The sequence below is a fragment of the Camelina sativa genome, chromosome 9, assembly GCF_000633955.1.
Source record: "Camelina sativa cultivar DH55 chromosome 9, Cs, whole genome shotgun sequence".
In the NCBI taxonomy this organism is placed as follows: domain Eukaryota; kingdom Viridiplantae; phylum Streptophyta; class Magnoliopsida; order Brassicales; family Brassicaceae; genus Camelina; species Camelina sativa.
In genome coordinates, this window is record NC_025693.1 from 25,166,868 (window position 1) to 25,183,968 (window position 17,101).

The following is a 17,101-nucleotide window of genomic DNA, read 5'->3' on the forward strand; positions in this document are numbered from 1 at the left end:
AAGTGAAATAATTTTTGGATGGATATTTCTCAATTGTGATTATTGGGCCCATCACTACGACCTGCAGTGTACCGTTAAAAGACGGTCCTCACGGTTAAGTCTATGCAGATTACGGGTTTTATCAAAGTACATCTGAGATTTGGCAGGTCGTCCCGAATACTACAAATATATGATTAAAATAAACATATTGTATAACAATTAAGATATTTACAAAATATCAATATTATAAGTTATTAAAAAAAACTGTTTCTTTGCCACTAAATTTTTAAAGAATAATTAATAGAAAATTTAGGTCGGGGACATGTTTGGGTATAACTTTAACGACCGCGGTCTTAGCGGGTCCAAGAAAAAAAAATGTGAACCTACCTTTTTGACACCTCTATATACATAATTACTATAAACAAACAAGTACAACTTAACAATATAAAAATATATTAATACTGTAAATTAATTTATAACAAAAATAAATTATTATCATATTATGATGTATACCATGAATTAAATCGTAGAATTAACAATCAAAATACAACTATACAATCTTAGACATCAAATAAAACGTATAAAATTAACTAACAATTACAACTTGATATTTAATGATTTTAGTAAAAAAAAAAATCCCGCGGTGTACCGCATGTTAAAATCTAGTAATATACACATATTGCATTGACTTTAACAAAGTAAAAAAATATGAAAATTTGATATGACATTTATTTTCACTCATGTATTATTTTTTCTTATTTGTCAACATAACCACCCATTGTTTTCTCTTATTGTCTTATATATTTTATTGTGAAGGTATAATAAAACTTAGCAAATTTTGGATTATATATAAAATAAATAAAAAGAGATTAGCGAATTGTAACTCTCTCAGGCGAGGTTATCGAGGAAACTATCGCATTTAACTCTTTCGGCGCCGGTGGAGCTTCGGCTCGCCGGCATCGGGAAAACTTAACCGTCACTCCCTTCTGCTTCAAGATCCTGCTCTTATTCTCTTTCTGTTTAAGTTTTCCCCCAATTTTTCCCCCTTTTTCAAGCTTTTCAAGCTCTTTTAAACCCTTTATATTTCGACGGTTGTTTATCAATCAAAGGACAAAGGCGGTTTCCGGTGAACTCCCTCTCTCAACCTTTATCCGCAGCACCAAAACAGAAGCATCTGCAAGTCAGCGAGTTACAAAAATCGGATCTTCTTTCGGATCTGAAATTTTCTTGATCTGTACTTCACATCACCCCTGAAGAACCCTCACCTGGGCTTCGTTACTGGCAGGAGGTATCCCTCTTGGACCAGCAGATGCGCCATGCTCAGGGGAGACGTCGACGGTGCAAGGCGATCTTCTTCTGGGGGCAACTGCTAAGCAATCTGGAATGATTAAGTCTTCTTGCCTTTCCACCTCAACATCGGACCAACCTCATCTCGAACTATTGATGCATAGTTTACTTCCGGTGAGGCCATGCTCAAGACAAACCTTTCAACCCTTTCTGGTCAGCCGCCTTAGTCTCTCTCCGTGGATATCTAAAGTTTGATGGTTTCCCTTGGTGGACCCTAAGTTAGCTTTTGGCCCATTAAGGCTCCAACTTTTTAAGCCCATTAGGTGTGCCTCAAGTCCAAATCCTTTTAATCCTAGGTATGGTCTCATATCTCAATTGTCGAAGTCAAAACCTAGTCGACGGTGTGGTCAAGATTACGATCCTTATGGAATCCGTCGTAGAAGTAATTCACCGTTGTTACTATGGCAGAGCTTCCATCTTCTGAAAACCCTGGTAAAGTATCCCTTAAGGCTTTGATTTATGTACCTTATTGTTTGAGTTTGTATGGTATTTGGTTCCCGACTCCAATTTGTCTGAGCATTGTTTATGGCTATGGCTTGTCCAAGTCCAGTTCTCATGCCTCGGCGAAACTAGCAAACCACCTCAAGCATCAGAGCATCTCTACCCCTGCTTGAACCCTTGTCAAAGCTCTACACTGTGTAGCTCTTCTCACGCCGGCGAGAATCACAGCTTTGCCCCTTTACTCAACGCTACTTCGTCATATTATTACGACAGTGGCAATCTCTTCATCCATCATGGAAGAAGTATCAATAATCTTTGACCTCACATGTACCAATATGCTTTATAGCTTTTGGCTCAAAGCTCTCTAAGAATCAATTGTCAATTAACCTTAACTACCTTGTTTATCTTTGCTGTGTTGTTGTTTTCGTACTGGGAAATGCCCATTTCAAGTTTGTTTTAAACAATGGATTCTCAGAATCCTCCTTGTTCTGTATTTGTTCTCTTCTTTAATGGAATGAAAGCAAATGTTTGTCCAAGAAAAAGAAGTAAAACTTAGCATGGAGTATTACAAGTGCAGTAAAGTTCTTCATAATCACTACAAGAATTTAGAGTATTTATAGCACCCGATAAACGCTATATATTGTTTTTATAGCGTTTTAATAAGCGCTATATCTACCCCCGTCATCGTAGATCCGACACTTTACATAACGGTTTTTTGTTGTACTACAATAGAGTTATTTACTATAGCGGTCATTTTAATGCAGTTATAGAGTTTATAATAACATTAATTTTTTTGTTATTGTTTATTTTCTACACAGCAGTTTTTACTATAGCATTCATTTTTGTAGTGCTGTTATTTTTGGTATTCTTCTAATTGCTAAATACAGAAACCTGCTTTCAGTAATAAATCTATGAACGAACCAAATATTTTTTTATGACAAAAGATATGTTTATATTATCAAAGCCACATCTAAAAAGTAAGAGATAACAAGTTATTAAGCAAAGCCACATCTGATAACAAGTTATGTAACACACACAAAGACAATGTTTCAGATAAAAACTATTTTGTCACTTGGCCAAGCCACTGTAGTAGCTAATGCAACAGCAATGATTTCGACTTCTGAATTTGGTCTCCAGACTGGTGCATCACCAAGAAACTTCTACTCAAACCTTGGTAGCATTAGCGCTTTTTTCTCCTATTTCGGAGCAATTTAAGAGGATGCATTTCTTCTTTCCACCTTTGATGGTGTTGGTGTTGTTACTTACACTAACACTAGTACTCTACAATCAACAGTAAAAAAAAAATCTTAGATTTAATCACTACAACAATTTATTCTCAAAATGCAACAATCCAACACCACAAATCAAAGACAAAAGGTTTAGAATTATACCTTAGGTGATGAGTTTTTGGAAACTGGTTCAGGGCGAGACTTTGGTTGAATGAGCTGTATCTTATTTATAGGTCAGAGAAATGCCCTTAGGCGCCTCTTGAGTCCATCACGTCTCACCGACACTCTATACAACAAAACATTGACATACATTAACAACCCAAAAAGGTTAATGACAGATTCTACGGCTAGCAAAAGAAGAATGTTACATGTACCACTAATAAAAAGAGCTAGATTTTCAGAGACATCAATTGGGATAAAAACCATCAAACTTTGACTTCACAAAAAGTAAATAGCACAAAAACATGTACATATATATTCTTTTGTCCCAATTAATTGGATTTGATGGCCGAGATGGCAAACAACTTTGTAACATCAATTGGGAACAAAACCATCAAACTTTTTTGGAGAAAACTAAAACCTTACCTTGTTTAATGGTCTGTTATTTTGATGCAGCACAAAGAACCTTCGAGATATTATAAATAGTCCGGCTTTGGTTCAAACATAGAAAATAAGAAAGAGCAGAAAATAAAACATACATTAACATAAACTAAAGATAACAACTTTCATATTTAAGAAAAAGAAGAAGAAACTTACAACTGAAGCTGCAAAGACACTCCAAAGTTGTGAAGCTTAGTGGTGTGACCATCCCTCTTTTTCTCACATAATGCAAACAGGTTTTGTTCAGTAGCACCAGTTAGCATATATTCTAATCATGACATCTTCCTGCAGAGGAGTACATGATCTTATCAACCAAGCATTTTCTAGCATTTGAATATAAAATCTCAATTATCTACTTTTCTCCAACAACCGTATCTCAAGAATTAAATAGAAACCAAATCTTATCGGACCCAAAGTTGAAACCTTATGAGCTATTGAAGCAAATTGTTGGAAAGTGAAATGAGTTAGCGAGCTTACGCAAGAAGGTTGCTTGACAAAACAACAAGAAGGTAGTTGTCTGCAGAAATCTTATGAAATTAAAATACTTGTACGTGAGTATTTTATTGTTGTTGAATAAAATACTCACGTACAAGTATACATAGCGTGAACTTGTACGAACTTGGCGAACTTTGCGACAACAATACATAGCGTTTCGAAACTTACCAATGCTATATATTCTACATTTTTCTTTCCTTTTTAATTTCAGTGCCGTCTCTTATTGTATGTTGTCGATACCTTCCGATTTGTGGTGTTTTCTTGTAGTGATTGCTTAAAAATACCATATCTCATAACTAGAATACTAAAGTTGTTTTTGTAATGTACTTCCCAATTAATAAAGAGGAGATAACATTGATTGTATCAACTCTTCACCAATGTGTCCACATATTTATATGGTTACTTAATTAAGAAGAAGACTCATTAGTCATTTGGTAATTCAAATATTAATACTTAATACATAATATACAAAAGTGCATTGACTTTAACAAAGTAAAAAGTATAATACAAAATATACATAAGTGCATTGACTTTAACAAAGTAAAAAGTATGAAACTTTGATATGACATTTATTTTCACTCATGTATTATTTTTCTTATTTGTCAACATAACCACCCACTCTTTTCTCTTATAGTCTTATTCAATATATTTTATTGTGAAAGTATAATAAAACTTAGCAATGAGTATTACAAGTGCAAAAAAGAGCTTCAGTATGCTCTCGACAACTGCACTGAAATGCTTTTTTTCTACTAGACGCAAAAGCTGCTACACATTCAGCCTCGTTTTTTTTCTTGTCACCGGTACACCTATGAAATCGATCTATCCATAATTCATTTATCTTACAGACTTTCGTCTTTTGAGCTTCCATCTCTGTTACATAACAATACAGTATATATATGAACCACAAGACATTGTAATTATATATCTTTTTTTAAACTAGAATCTTACAACACATTACTATACATGGTATTATAAGATTTCCTTTTTCATAGTTGCAGAATTTTTTCATCTAATAAAAAATTCTAATTTTTTGCTGGTAAACAATCAGAACTAGTAAGAGATTGATATGGTACGTACCTCGAATCTGACTCAAAATAAGAAACATGATAATATAAGAAAACAAAAATAATGTAGTAGATCTCATAACTATAAGGTTATCTTTACTCTCAAAAACTCGTACTATAAGTTTTCATTTATTGTTTAACACTGGCCGGTGATAAATAGATCCACATATGATAAAGATAGTTAAATCTATTAAAAGATAAGGGTGGAGCTAAGTCAACACCTTTATTTGAGATTACTATATATATACATCTAATCACATTCATTAATAACCAATCAAAACAGAACATATGTTTGTTTTAAATATAAATATAATTAATTGAAATATGGATCGATGATCTTGATCTTACATGATATTGGAGTACTTAGCAATTTCAATGACATTTATCTGAAAATAAAACAAAAACACAAACTTTGTAATTGGTCAACAATACATAGCGTTTCGAAACTTACCAATGCTATATATTCTACATTTCTTCAAAACGTTTCCAACATTAAAATCTGACCAACCATACGTAGCGTTTGCATTTTGGCGAACGCTATCTAAAACTAAGAGATATACAATTATAGCATAAAGGTCTTGCGCTATATTAATCTGCTATAAATACTTCAATTTCTTGTAGTGAATGTTCTTGACAACTGCATTGAAATGCTTTTTTTTTAATCAGACGCAGAGCCGTGCCAAGAGTTTTGGAGGCCATAGGCAAAAAGATCACATATTTAAATTTTTTTTCTAACTAATATAATAATAATGTATGTTAAGTAATTTTAATATAAATGGTGAAAACATATATAATTAACGTTTAAATTGTTTTGTGACTAATAGACAAAAGTTTTCCAGAAAGTCAATAAAATATAGTATATATGATCTCTAACATAGTTATTGTGTATTTAAAGTTGTCAAATATACGTAAAAATAACAAAGATAGTAAGGATTTGGCAAAAAAATGATAAAAGAAAACGAAAAAGTGAGTGACAAATACAAAGAAAATAATAAACTAAAACTTTTTATAATAATACTATAGATTAGCCATCAGATATTAATGGGAATGTGCTTACGTGAGTGCAAGGAAAGTTTGATTGTGCCTACAGTTTGACATAAAATAGAATTAGGCCGTAGGCGGATGTTTCTTATTTTCTCAAGTAGGCACGGCTCTGATCAGACGCAAAAGCTGCTACACATTCAGCCTCTTTCTTTTTCTTGTCACCATTACACCTCTGAAATCGATCCAGCCATGATTCACGTATCTTACAGACTTTCGTCTTTTGAGCTTCCATCTATGTTGCATAACAATACAATATATGAATCACAAGACACTATAATTATATTTAAAAAAAAATAACTAGAATCGTACAACACAGTACTATATATGGTATATATTATAGGAATTCCTTTTTTATAGTTGCAGAATTTTTTCATCCAATACAAAATTCTAAATTTTTTGCTGGTAAACAATCAGAACTAGTAAGAGATTGATATGGTACGTACCTCGATCTGACACTAAATAAGAAACATGATAACACAAGAAAACAAGAATAACGAAGTAAATCTCATAAATATAAGGTTATCTTTACTCTTAAAAACTCGTACTATACATTTTCATCTATTCCCTCTGTTTCATAATATAAGATGTTTAGAGAATTATTTTTGTTTCATAATATAGGATGTTTCTAATTTTCTATGCAACTTTTAGATTAATTTTATATTTTATATTATGCAGTCGTGGATATGATTGGTTAAACTTTTTAAAAGTAACTTTTTCTTAATATGCGTGTCTCTACTAAAACATCTTATATTTTGAAATAGATGGAGTATTGTTTAACACTGATAAATAAATCCACACATGATAAAGATAGTTAAATCTATTAAAAGATAAGGGTGGAGCCATGGAGATAAGTCAACACCTTTATTTGAGATTACTATATATATATACATGTAATCACATTTATTAATAACCAATCAAAACAGAACATATGTTTGTTTTAAATATAAATATAATTAATTGAAATATGGATTGATGATCTTGATCTTACATAATACTAGAGAACAACACCAAATGTTACAACCAGACTTCAATGACATTTATCTGAAAATAAAATAAAAACACAAACTTTTTAATTGGTAAAAATAAAATAAAAAAGATTCATGCAACAAAATCCAGAAAGCATCAGAGCAATAATATTTTTTATTTGGTAATAATATTTGATACATGAATTAATATTTCTCAGTGCATATATAGTCGATATTTTCAGTTTAGTTCGTCGAACTGGACGGGCCTATTAAAATATGGTATGGGCGTGTCAAGTACGTTACGGGTGTAAGTAAGCAGCAACAACAAAAATGATCATTACGATTTCAAAGTTGAAATAAATGATTGATGACATCTTTTCTAAAAACAGATTATAACAAACGTTCACAAAAAATTCAGAGAGAAAAAAAACAGATTATAACAAACGTTCACAAAAAATCAGAGAGAAAAATCGGGTGAGTGAGCTACACGCGGCGATTTTTCTCTCTCAAAAAATCTACTTCGTCTGACCACAATCTCGTGCGCTGACGTCGGGTCCTCCGTAAATTCCGGTGGCGGTGAGGACCCTCCGGTTCATGGTACTTCATTCGCGACTTGTTACATCATCCTGGCGAAGCTGTTGGACGAAATCAAGGGAGCGGTGGAAAGGAGAAGCATCTGCGAGACGCCGACGGTAAAGAGCTCTGCCGGAAGTGTTGCTACGCGGAGAGGAAGAGGGAGATCCACGGCGAAGAACGAGAGAAGAGGGTAGATAGATCTGGAGATCGGAGATTTTGGAGGTTTTGCCGGATCGGTTATGATAGGAGAGGTAATCTCCGATCTGGTGAAGCTAAGCCACCGTCGATGGTCCTCTCATCTACTCCCTGCTGCCTCTCTGTCTCTCACGACTGAGCATGGAATCCTCCACGACGAATGACAGATCGGATCTCTTCCTCCTTCTCAAAACGGCTCCATGGTGGCGGGATGGCAAACGGATCTTGGATCACCATCTTCGTTCGGTTACCATCGTCCAGATCGAGCATCCGCAATTATGGACGGCGGCTACAAAACGAGTTCTTCGTTTTGTAGATTAGGGTTTCATGTGTAGCCGGTTTAATCCGGTTGTTGTAACCCGGCCGGTTTTGTTTTTCTAACGGTTTAGTCCGGTTTGATGTAAATGAGTTGGACCTTCTGGGATTTCTGTAATGGGCCTACTCCGGAAATAGCCCATTGGGCATTATATGTTTATAATTGAAAGCCTTTTAAAAAAAAATAATAATAAAATAAATAAATGATTGATGACCTTAACAACAAACCCTACTCCTCAAAACCTTAATAATTAAATGCTGAAAAGAAGATTGACACTACTTACTACTCCATATCCATCATCACTGCTTTTTCTTTCGCAACTCCTCTTTGTGCAAGCATTCTTATGATAATCCTACTATATTAATTGAGAAGTACAAATATGAAACTAACCTTAAAATATGTAAAAAATTACATTCAATTGCCATTAGAAAAAATTAATTAAGTTTAATTAACTAATTTAAATAAATATAATTAAATTAAAAATAAAAAACACTCACATATCAAATATTAAAAAATCTACAAAAATCTTTAAAAAATATTTTATATCTCTAATAAATTATGGACGAAAATACTAATTATTTTTTTTTTAAATATATAAACCAATCAGAATTTTAAAAACTAAGATTTTATATCTAAGTATACAATACAATTATTTTTAATAACTAAATTCGAAGATTTTGTTAAGATTTCAAATTATGATTCTCCTATCATTTTTATTTTATTTTATTTACAAATTGTTTAGAACTTTCATATAATACTTATAATTAATAAAATACATATTTTTTTCTGCATATGTTGTGATTTAAATTTTGTAAAATGAAGATATATTACTCAATGTATGAAAATGTGTGTTTTAATTTCCATATTGGCAGGTTGGTAAAACTAAATTTATATTGATGATAAATTAATAATTTTTATTTACTCACAATTATAATATTAAAATTACTATTTTATATTTCACAAAATATTATGCAAATACAACAAATAAACAATATAAAACTGTAATAATACGTCAAAAATAAAATACTATAATATTCTAAAATAATTAGTATTCAAATAGACTAATAGATTTACATAACAATTAAAAATAAATATTATCTCAAACAAAATTATTTTTTAAAAAATAAAACAATAATTTTTATTATTACATTATATATTTTTTTTTAAATGTTGACCCGTGCTTAAAGCACGGGATATATCCTAGTTTATTATTAATCATAGAGTCTTATATAGTGATTAGATTAGTTAGGGTTTCCTAATACAAAATATTTAATGTATTAACACAAAAAGATATTCGTCATTGTTTTAGATTTCGTTCATTTTAAGTTTGATATACAGATTTTAGGAAAAAAAAGAAATCAAAATTTAAATATATTTATTGTTCCGTAAATATCTCAAAATATATAACTAAAATAAATATGTTTACATATATAAGTTTAAATTTAATTTCCCGATTTTGATAGTAACAAATTTACTTTTTATAAATTTAAATTTTAAATTTGTTGTTTGTAATTGGATAGTTTCATTTAAATGCATTAAATAGTTTGAATGATTTTAGGGATTAAATATGCTTGTAGTTAGTATTATTTTTTTATCTCCGCTGGGTAGGATCCAAATCCTTTCAAACCGGATAGCATAGGATCCGCATATTTTTTATTTAACACGACTACAAATGAACCGGGTCATTTTAAGATCCACGGATTTTTTAGTTTTTATTTTGACCAAACTACCATTTTTTCTGTTTTTTGTTTGTTCTAACTTGAATGACATTACATTTAATAATAGAAAACTTTATGACTATATAGTAAAAAATATTTCTCTTTTAATAGTATAAATATATTTAGCCAATGTGAGACTCTACATACACTTTTCTATATCTTTTAATATATAATCAAATTATTATTTTTACATATATAACATTTTGATTTTTAATTCTTTCTATATATACTAATCATGATTAATTACTTTAATTTCGTTTAGAAAATATTGCAAATCTAAACTAAATAATTATTTGTTTTATCTAATGTATTAAATTGATTTTTTTATTTCCGTAAATATCTCACAATATAAAACCAAATCAAATATGTTTACATATATATATATATAGTTTTTGACTTTAATTCTTTGATTATTATGGAACCAAACTCTAAATAGCTTTCAAAGATATTGAGTAATTATCGTTTCTATTTATATGGCTGTAGACTTAAATTGTGATTTTCTTATATATCAAACAAATTGATTATATTCATTTTTTGAAAAAAATTGTTTGTATACACATCTATACTAAGGTTTTCATATTTTAATAGTATAGATATATAGTAAATATATACTAAGGTTTTCATATTTTTTTCTGTTTTTCTCATATGTATTAAGATGAATTAATTAACATAGTTTTTTTGGTTAAGAAAATTTAAAAATCTAAAATAAAAAATAATATTCAAATATTAAATTAGATTTCTATAAATATCTCAAAATCTAGAACCATTTACGTTATATATACAATTTCAAATTTAATAGTTTGCTTTAATGGTAACAACTTTAAACCATTTCCAAAAATATCGGCTAATTTTAATTTTATAATTAATTTCGTAATTATTGTTTCCATAAATATTAGATTTTCGAATAACAGATTTTGTTTACCATATATTGTTTTTTTTTTTAATTATACAAGCAATTGGACATGTTTGGCAACATGGATATATGATATTTTTTTTCCAAAATCTTGTTTTGTACTCCCCAATTAATAGTATAGATGTAATCACATTTATTAATAACCAATCAAAACGGAACATATGTTTGTTTTAAATATAAATATAATTAATTAAAAGATGGATTGATGATCTTGATCTTACATGATACTGGAGTAATTAGCAATGAGCAATGAGCAACAACACCAAATATTACAACCACACTTCTATGACATTTATCTAAAAATAAAATTAAAACACAAACTTTGAATTAATATTTTTTATTTGCGTAATAATATTTTATACATGAATTAATATTTCTCAGTGCAATAATATTTTATTTGGGTAAAATAAAAAAGAGTCATTCAACAAAATCCAGAAAGCATCAGAGCAATAATATTTTTTATTTGCGTAATAATATTTGATACATGAATTAATATTTCTCAGTGCATAGTAGATATTTTCAGTCTCGTTCGTCGAAATGGACGGGCCTATTAAAATATGGTATGGGCGTGTCAAGTACGTTACAGGTGTAAGTAAGCAGCAGTGGCGGATCTAGAAAATAATTTTACCCGTAGCAATAATTTTAAACTATAAAAATTAAATAAAATATTTTAAAATCATGTCTTATAAGCATACTGTACATAATACCAATTCTTTACCATAGTTTCGACGAGCTAAAAAATACAAAAAAAAAATTGAAATAAAATTTAAAAAACCACTTAATATTAATTTTATTAAAATTTTCTTTTATTTCTACTAAGGTTACTCCAAGTAATAAATAAAACAATAACATAGAAGAAAATTATCTGAATATAATATTTTACGTTTGACGGAGAATAGGGAAGCTAAAGAGTCATGCATGTTTCACGTTTAATTTTTAGTTTGTAATGTACCAAAAAGAAATAAGTTTGTAATACATTTTTGCCAACTAAATGGGCTTAGAAATATTATTACGAGGAATTGGGTTTTCGTGTTTTACTAACACAATAGTTAAACGTGAGTATAGAAAAATAAAGTAACAGGGGCATTGAGTAAATTTTTAACAGGGGCATAAATTAAAATTGTAATAAATAACTCTACCTTCTAAAATTTTGACAGTGGCAACTGCCCCGCTTTACATCAACGTAGCTCCGCCCCTGGTAAGCAGCAACAACAAAAATGATCAAAAGATTTCAAAGTTGAAATAAATGATTGATGAACTTAACAACAAAACCTACTCCCCAGACTTCTATTACGTTGATATGTTACCTCGAATCTGACTCAAAAGAAGAAATATTACTTACTAATAAAAGAAGACTATAGAAGCTCCTAAAGTCATCCATCTCATCAAAATTAAAAACATCTTAGAGTAAGTCATATCATCAAGGTCTTCAAAATCTCTCCTCTAAGTGCCACATGGCAAATGGCAAAGATCAATTCTATATTCTTCTTTTCAGATCAAAGATCAAACGCTTCCAGTTCTCCCACTTATTTATCAGTTAGGCCAAAGCCATAAATATTAGATCACACTCCTCCATCCTCATTTTTCTTTAAATATCTCCTCTAAACGTTGCTTCCTCTTTAGATCCTTCTACCAAAAGTCTTTTTCTTTCCTTTTTAATTTCAGTGCCGTCTCTTATTGTATGTTGTCGATACCTTTAGAATTATGGTGTTTTCTTGTAGTGATTGCTTAAAAATACCATATCTCATAACTAGAATACTAAGGTTGTTTTTGTAAGGTACTTCCCAATTAATAAAGAAGAGATAACATTGATTGTATCAACTCTTCACCAATGTGTCCACATATTTATATGGTTACTTAATTAAGAAGAAGACTCATTAGTCATTTGGTAATTCAAATAATACTTAATACATAATATACATAAATGCATTGACTTTAACAAAGTAAAAAGTATAATACATAATATACATAAGTGCATTGACTTTAACAAAGTAAAAAGTATGAAACTTTGATATGACATTTATTTTCACTCATGTATTATTTTTTTTATTTGTTAACATAACCACCCACTCTTTTCTCTTATAGTCTTATTCAATATATTTTATTGTGAAGGTATAATAAAACTTAGCAATGAGTATTACAAGTGCAAAAAAGAGCTTCAGTATGCTCTCGACAACTGCACTGAAATGCTTTTTTTCTACTAGACGCAAAAGCTGCTACACATTCAGCCTCGTTTTTTTTCTTGTCACCGGTACACCTATGAAATCGATCTATCCATAATTCATTTATCTTACAGACTTTCGTCTTTTGAGCTTCCATCTCTGTTACATAACAATACAGTATATATATGAACCACAAGACATTGTAATTATATATTTTTTAAAAAACTAGAATCGTACAACACATTACTATACATGGTATTATAAGATTTTCCTTTTTCATAGTTGCAGAATTCTTTCATCTAATAAAAAATTCTAATTTTTTTGCTGGTAAACAATCAGAATTAGTAAAAGATTGATATGGTGGTACGTACCTCGAATCTGACTCAAAATAAGAAACATGATAATATAAGAAAACAAAAATAACTTAGTAGATCTCATAACTATAAGGTTATCTTTACTCTCAAAAACTCGTACTATAAGTTTTCATTTATTGTTTAACACCGGTCGGTGATAAATAGACCCACATATGATAAAAATAGTTAAATCTATTAAAAGATAAGGGTGGAGCTAAGTCAACACCTTTATTTGAGATTACTATATATATACATGTAATCACATTCATTAATAACCAAACAAAACAGAACATATGTTTGTTTTAAATATAAATATAATTAATTGAAATATGGATCGATGATCTTGATCTTACATGATATTGGAGTACTTAGCAATTTCAATGACATTTATCTGAAAATAAAATAAAAACACAAACTTTGTAATTGGTAAAAAAAAAAAAATATATCATTCAACAAAATCCAGAAAGCATCAGAGCAATAATATTTTTTATTTGGGTAATAATATTAGATACATGAATTAATATTTCTCAGTGCATATATAGTCGATATTTTCAGTTTAGTTCGTCGAACTGGACGGGACTATTAAAATATGGTATGGGCGTGGCAAGTATGTTACGGGTGTAAGTAAGCAGCAATAACAAAAACGATCAAACGATTTCAAAGTTGAAATAAATGATTGATGACCTTAACAACAAACCCTACTCCTCAAAACCTTAATAATTAAATGCTGAAAAGAAGATTGACACAACTGACTACTCCATATCCATCATCACTGCGCATCTCCTCTTTGGCTTTAGCTGTCTTTCTTTATCACTCTTTACATCTTCTCTTTGGTTTTCGCTTTCCCTCTCGCTCTTTACAATAGGAACATGGTTACATCCCATTCTATGTATTGCGTTATCATCATAACATTGTTTTTCAGTGGGATTTTTGAATCTTGTAACACCATGAAGCTCCACGGTGATGAAGGTGCTACTATTTTTATTAGTTTTTTCTTACAACGTCATATACGATATATTTATTGTTGGCCTCTTTTTGACTATAATCTGATTCATATTTTGGTGCATGGATGATGATGATAATTAATGGTTGAGAATGGGCAGTAGCTCTATTGAAAGAGATAGGAAAGAAGATGAAGAAAAGAGATTGGGACTTTACCAACGATCCATGCAGTGGGAAAGGAAACTGGATTGTAAACTCTAATCTACTTCAAAAGAGCACTCTCACTTGTGATTGTTTCATTGATCCCCACAACTCATCGACGTGTCATGTCATTTCAATGTAAGCTAAGTCATTTTTCTCCACCACTTATATATATATATATATATTACAAAATGGTCATTCTTATAGTGGTGTTGGATCTATCTTGGATTTTTTAAAAATTTAACTTTAATTATCTAGTTATTCATGAGTCTCTCTAGTAGTGCGGTTGCGACATCTATTCGAGAAGAAAGCAAAACGTTCCTGCTTATAAATATAGTTTGTCACCCAAGGAAGACCTAATCATGCATTTTCAGAATCAATAATCAAGTCATATATTTTTGATACAGAGACCACAATTTTTTTTTTTGCTTTCTCTGCAGAGTTTTGACGTCGCAGAATTTGACAGGCATTATCCCCCCAGAGTTCTCTCAGCTCCGTTATCTCAAAACTCTGTAAGTTCTCTCAGCTCCGTTATCTCAAAACTCTGTTAAAAAGAAGAAAAAAAAGAAGCAAATAGACTATAATTAAATTTAAATGTAACATAGTATTTGTGCAATGATTCTTGACGCGTACGTTGTATATACCACTTAATTTGTGCAGGATCCTTCGTCGTAACTGTCTTGTTGGATCAATACCAAAGGAATGGGGATCAATGCATTTGGAAAAGTTGTAAGATCACTACTGTTATTTATTTTTAATTGTTGTGTAATTAATTAGTTAATATTAACTAAATGATCGATGTCTTTGTTGGTTCAATGGACACATGCAGATCTTTTTTGGGGAACCGACTAACGGGTCCATTTCCGAAAGTGTTAACCAGCATTACATCACTCCGAATTCTGTAAATTTCTGCATAATTGAGCCAGTGACTTTTATTAATGTGACTTAATATTTGCTCATAATGTTTTAGTTATGATTCTTGACGTTCTAAGAATTTAACTTGAGCATTTGAAATATATAATTATGTAGGGAACTCGAAGGAAACCAATTTTCAGGACCAATCCCTCCTGAGATTGGAAATTTGGTTAATCTGGAAGAATTGTAAATTTCTTGACACTCTCTCGTTCATATCGTTTTCAATCTTGTATACTTTTTTTAGTCGTTAGTTACTATTTATCCTTTTTTTTTTATCTATCTGATTTTTATTTTTGGCGGCAGATCGCTGTCTTCAAATTCTTTCAGTGGTCCTTTACCTGAACAGCTTGGACTCCTTAAAAACCTGCACTTCATGTAAGGATATATTTTATATATAGTTCTTTGACATTTGGTTAATATTATCATGATCAAACTCACACACAAAAAAAAAAAACAAAAAACAAAGAGTAAATTAATTCCCTTGTTATTTAAATTTAACGATTTCACTCTTTTGGTTGTATTTGTCGTCTGGTTAGGAGGATAAGTGATAATGACTTTACTGGGCGAATACCAGAATTCATTGGAAACTGGACAATGTTATATCATCTGTAAGATCACTAGTGCTCTCGATCGATTTAGCTTCTCATGGAAAATATATGCACTGAAATATTGTTTTGTAGGGAGATGTTTGGTAGCGGTTTGGATGGTCCATTACCTTCCAGTACTTCAGCCCTGACTAGCTTGTTCAAACTGTACACACCAATATTTTTATTCTCTTCAAATCTGGTTACTCTTGAAACAATGTTGCTTCATTATTCTTATTACGTATATATAATATGACAGCCAGATTAGCGATCTAGGTGGAAAATCGTCGCCCTTCCCTCCGTTGCAGAATTTGAAGTCTCTCACTGTATTGTGAGTTATATATATAGAACACAATTTTTTTTCTGTTTTGTATGCAGTAAAAAGATATCTAATTAGATAACATTTAACCTTGGATATGCATGCAGGGAGTTGAGGAGATGCAACATAAACGGACGAATTCCAAAATATATTGGAGATATGACGAGACTCAAAACACTGTAAGTCATCAAGATACATTGAAGGGGGAAAGAAAAGCCTTCGATTTTTAATTAACTTGATTATATAGAGCTAAAATCAATATATATATATATATATATGATGTTGATTATATGTTGATTTTTAACATGTTTGCTGTGTAGTGACCTCAGTTTTAACCTGTTAACCAACAACATTCCATCATCATTGGCCAACTTGAAGTTAGCAGATTATATGTAAGTACTAACTTCGTTTTAGGTAAAATATAGTTTTACTGTAGTTTTAATATCTTCTCCATTTATGGAGATTATATTTTCAAATCTATATCTACTTTTTTTGGTAGAATTTAAAATCTATATATTTGTATCATCAGTTACTTGGCAGGAAACAAGTTCACAGGGGGTGTTCCAAACAGTTTTATCGAAAGCAACAAATATATGTAAGATATATATATATATATATTGCTAAAATTAATTTGTGTCAAGTATATATATATATATATATATATAGAGACATTTAATTTTAAATTATCTTTGTTCTACTTTTATGTGCAGAGATATATCTTCCAACAATTTCACCCTTCAAAG

The 17,101-nt window shown here is 30.5% G+C and overlaps 1 protein-coding gene and 1 long non-coding RNA gene across 2 annotated transcripts; one reads left to right on the forward strand and one right to left on the reverse strand.

Moving 5' to 3' along the window:
• LOC104712164 lies at positions 2,737 to 4,424 on the reverse strand. Its single transcript, XR_755486.2, has 5 exons — positions 4,074 to 4,424; positions 3,753 to 3,881; positions 3,582 to 3,646; positions 3,159 to 3,282; positions 2,737 to 3,048 (listed from the first exon to the last, which is right to left on the reverse strand). It is a non-coding gene; the product is annotated as an uncharacterized LOC104712164 (long non-coding RNA).
• On the forward strand, positions 14,345 to 16,754 carry LOC109126478 (probable LRR receptor-like serine/threonine-protein kinase At1g07650). Its single transcript, XM_019230050.1, has 12 exons — positions 14,345 to 14,366; positions 14,501 to 14,678; positions 14,981 to 15,052; positions 15,201 to 15,269; positions 15,370 to 15,441; positions 15,570 to 15,641; positions 15,759 to 15,830; positions 15,992 to 16,063; positions 16,136 to 16,207; positions 16,299 to 16,370; positions 16,466 to 16,537; positions 16,679 to 16,754. Exons 1-12 carry the CDS (start codon positions 14,345 to 14,347, stop codon positions 16,752 to 16,754), a joined length of 921 nt encoding a protein of 306 aa, XP_019085595.1.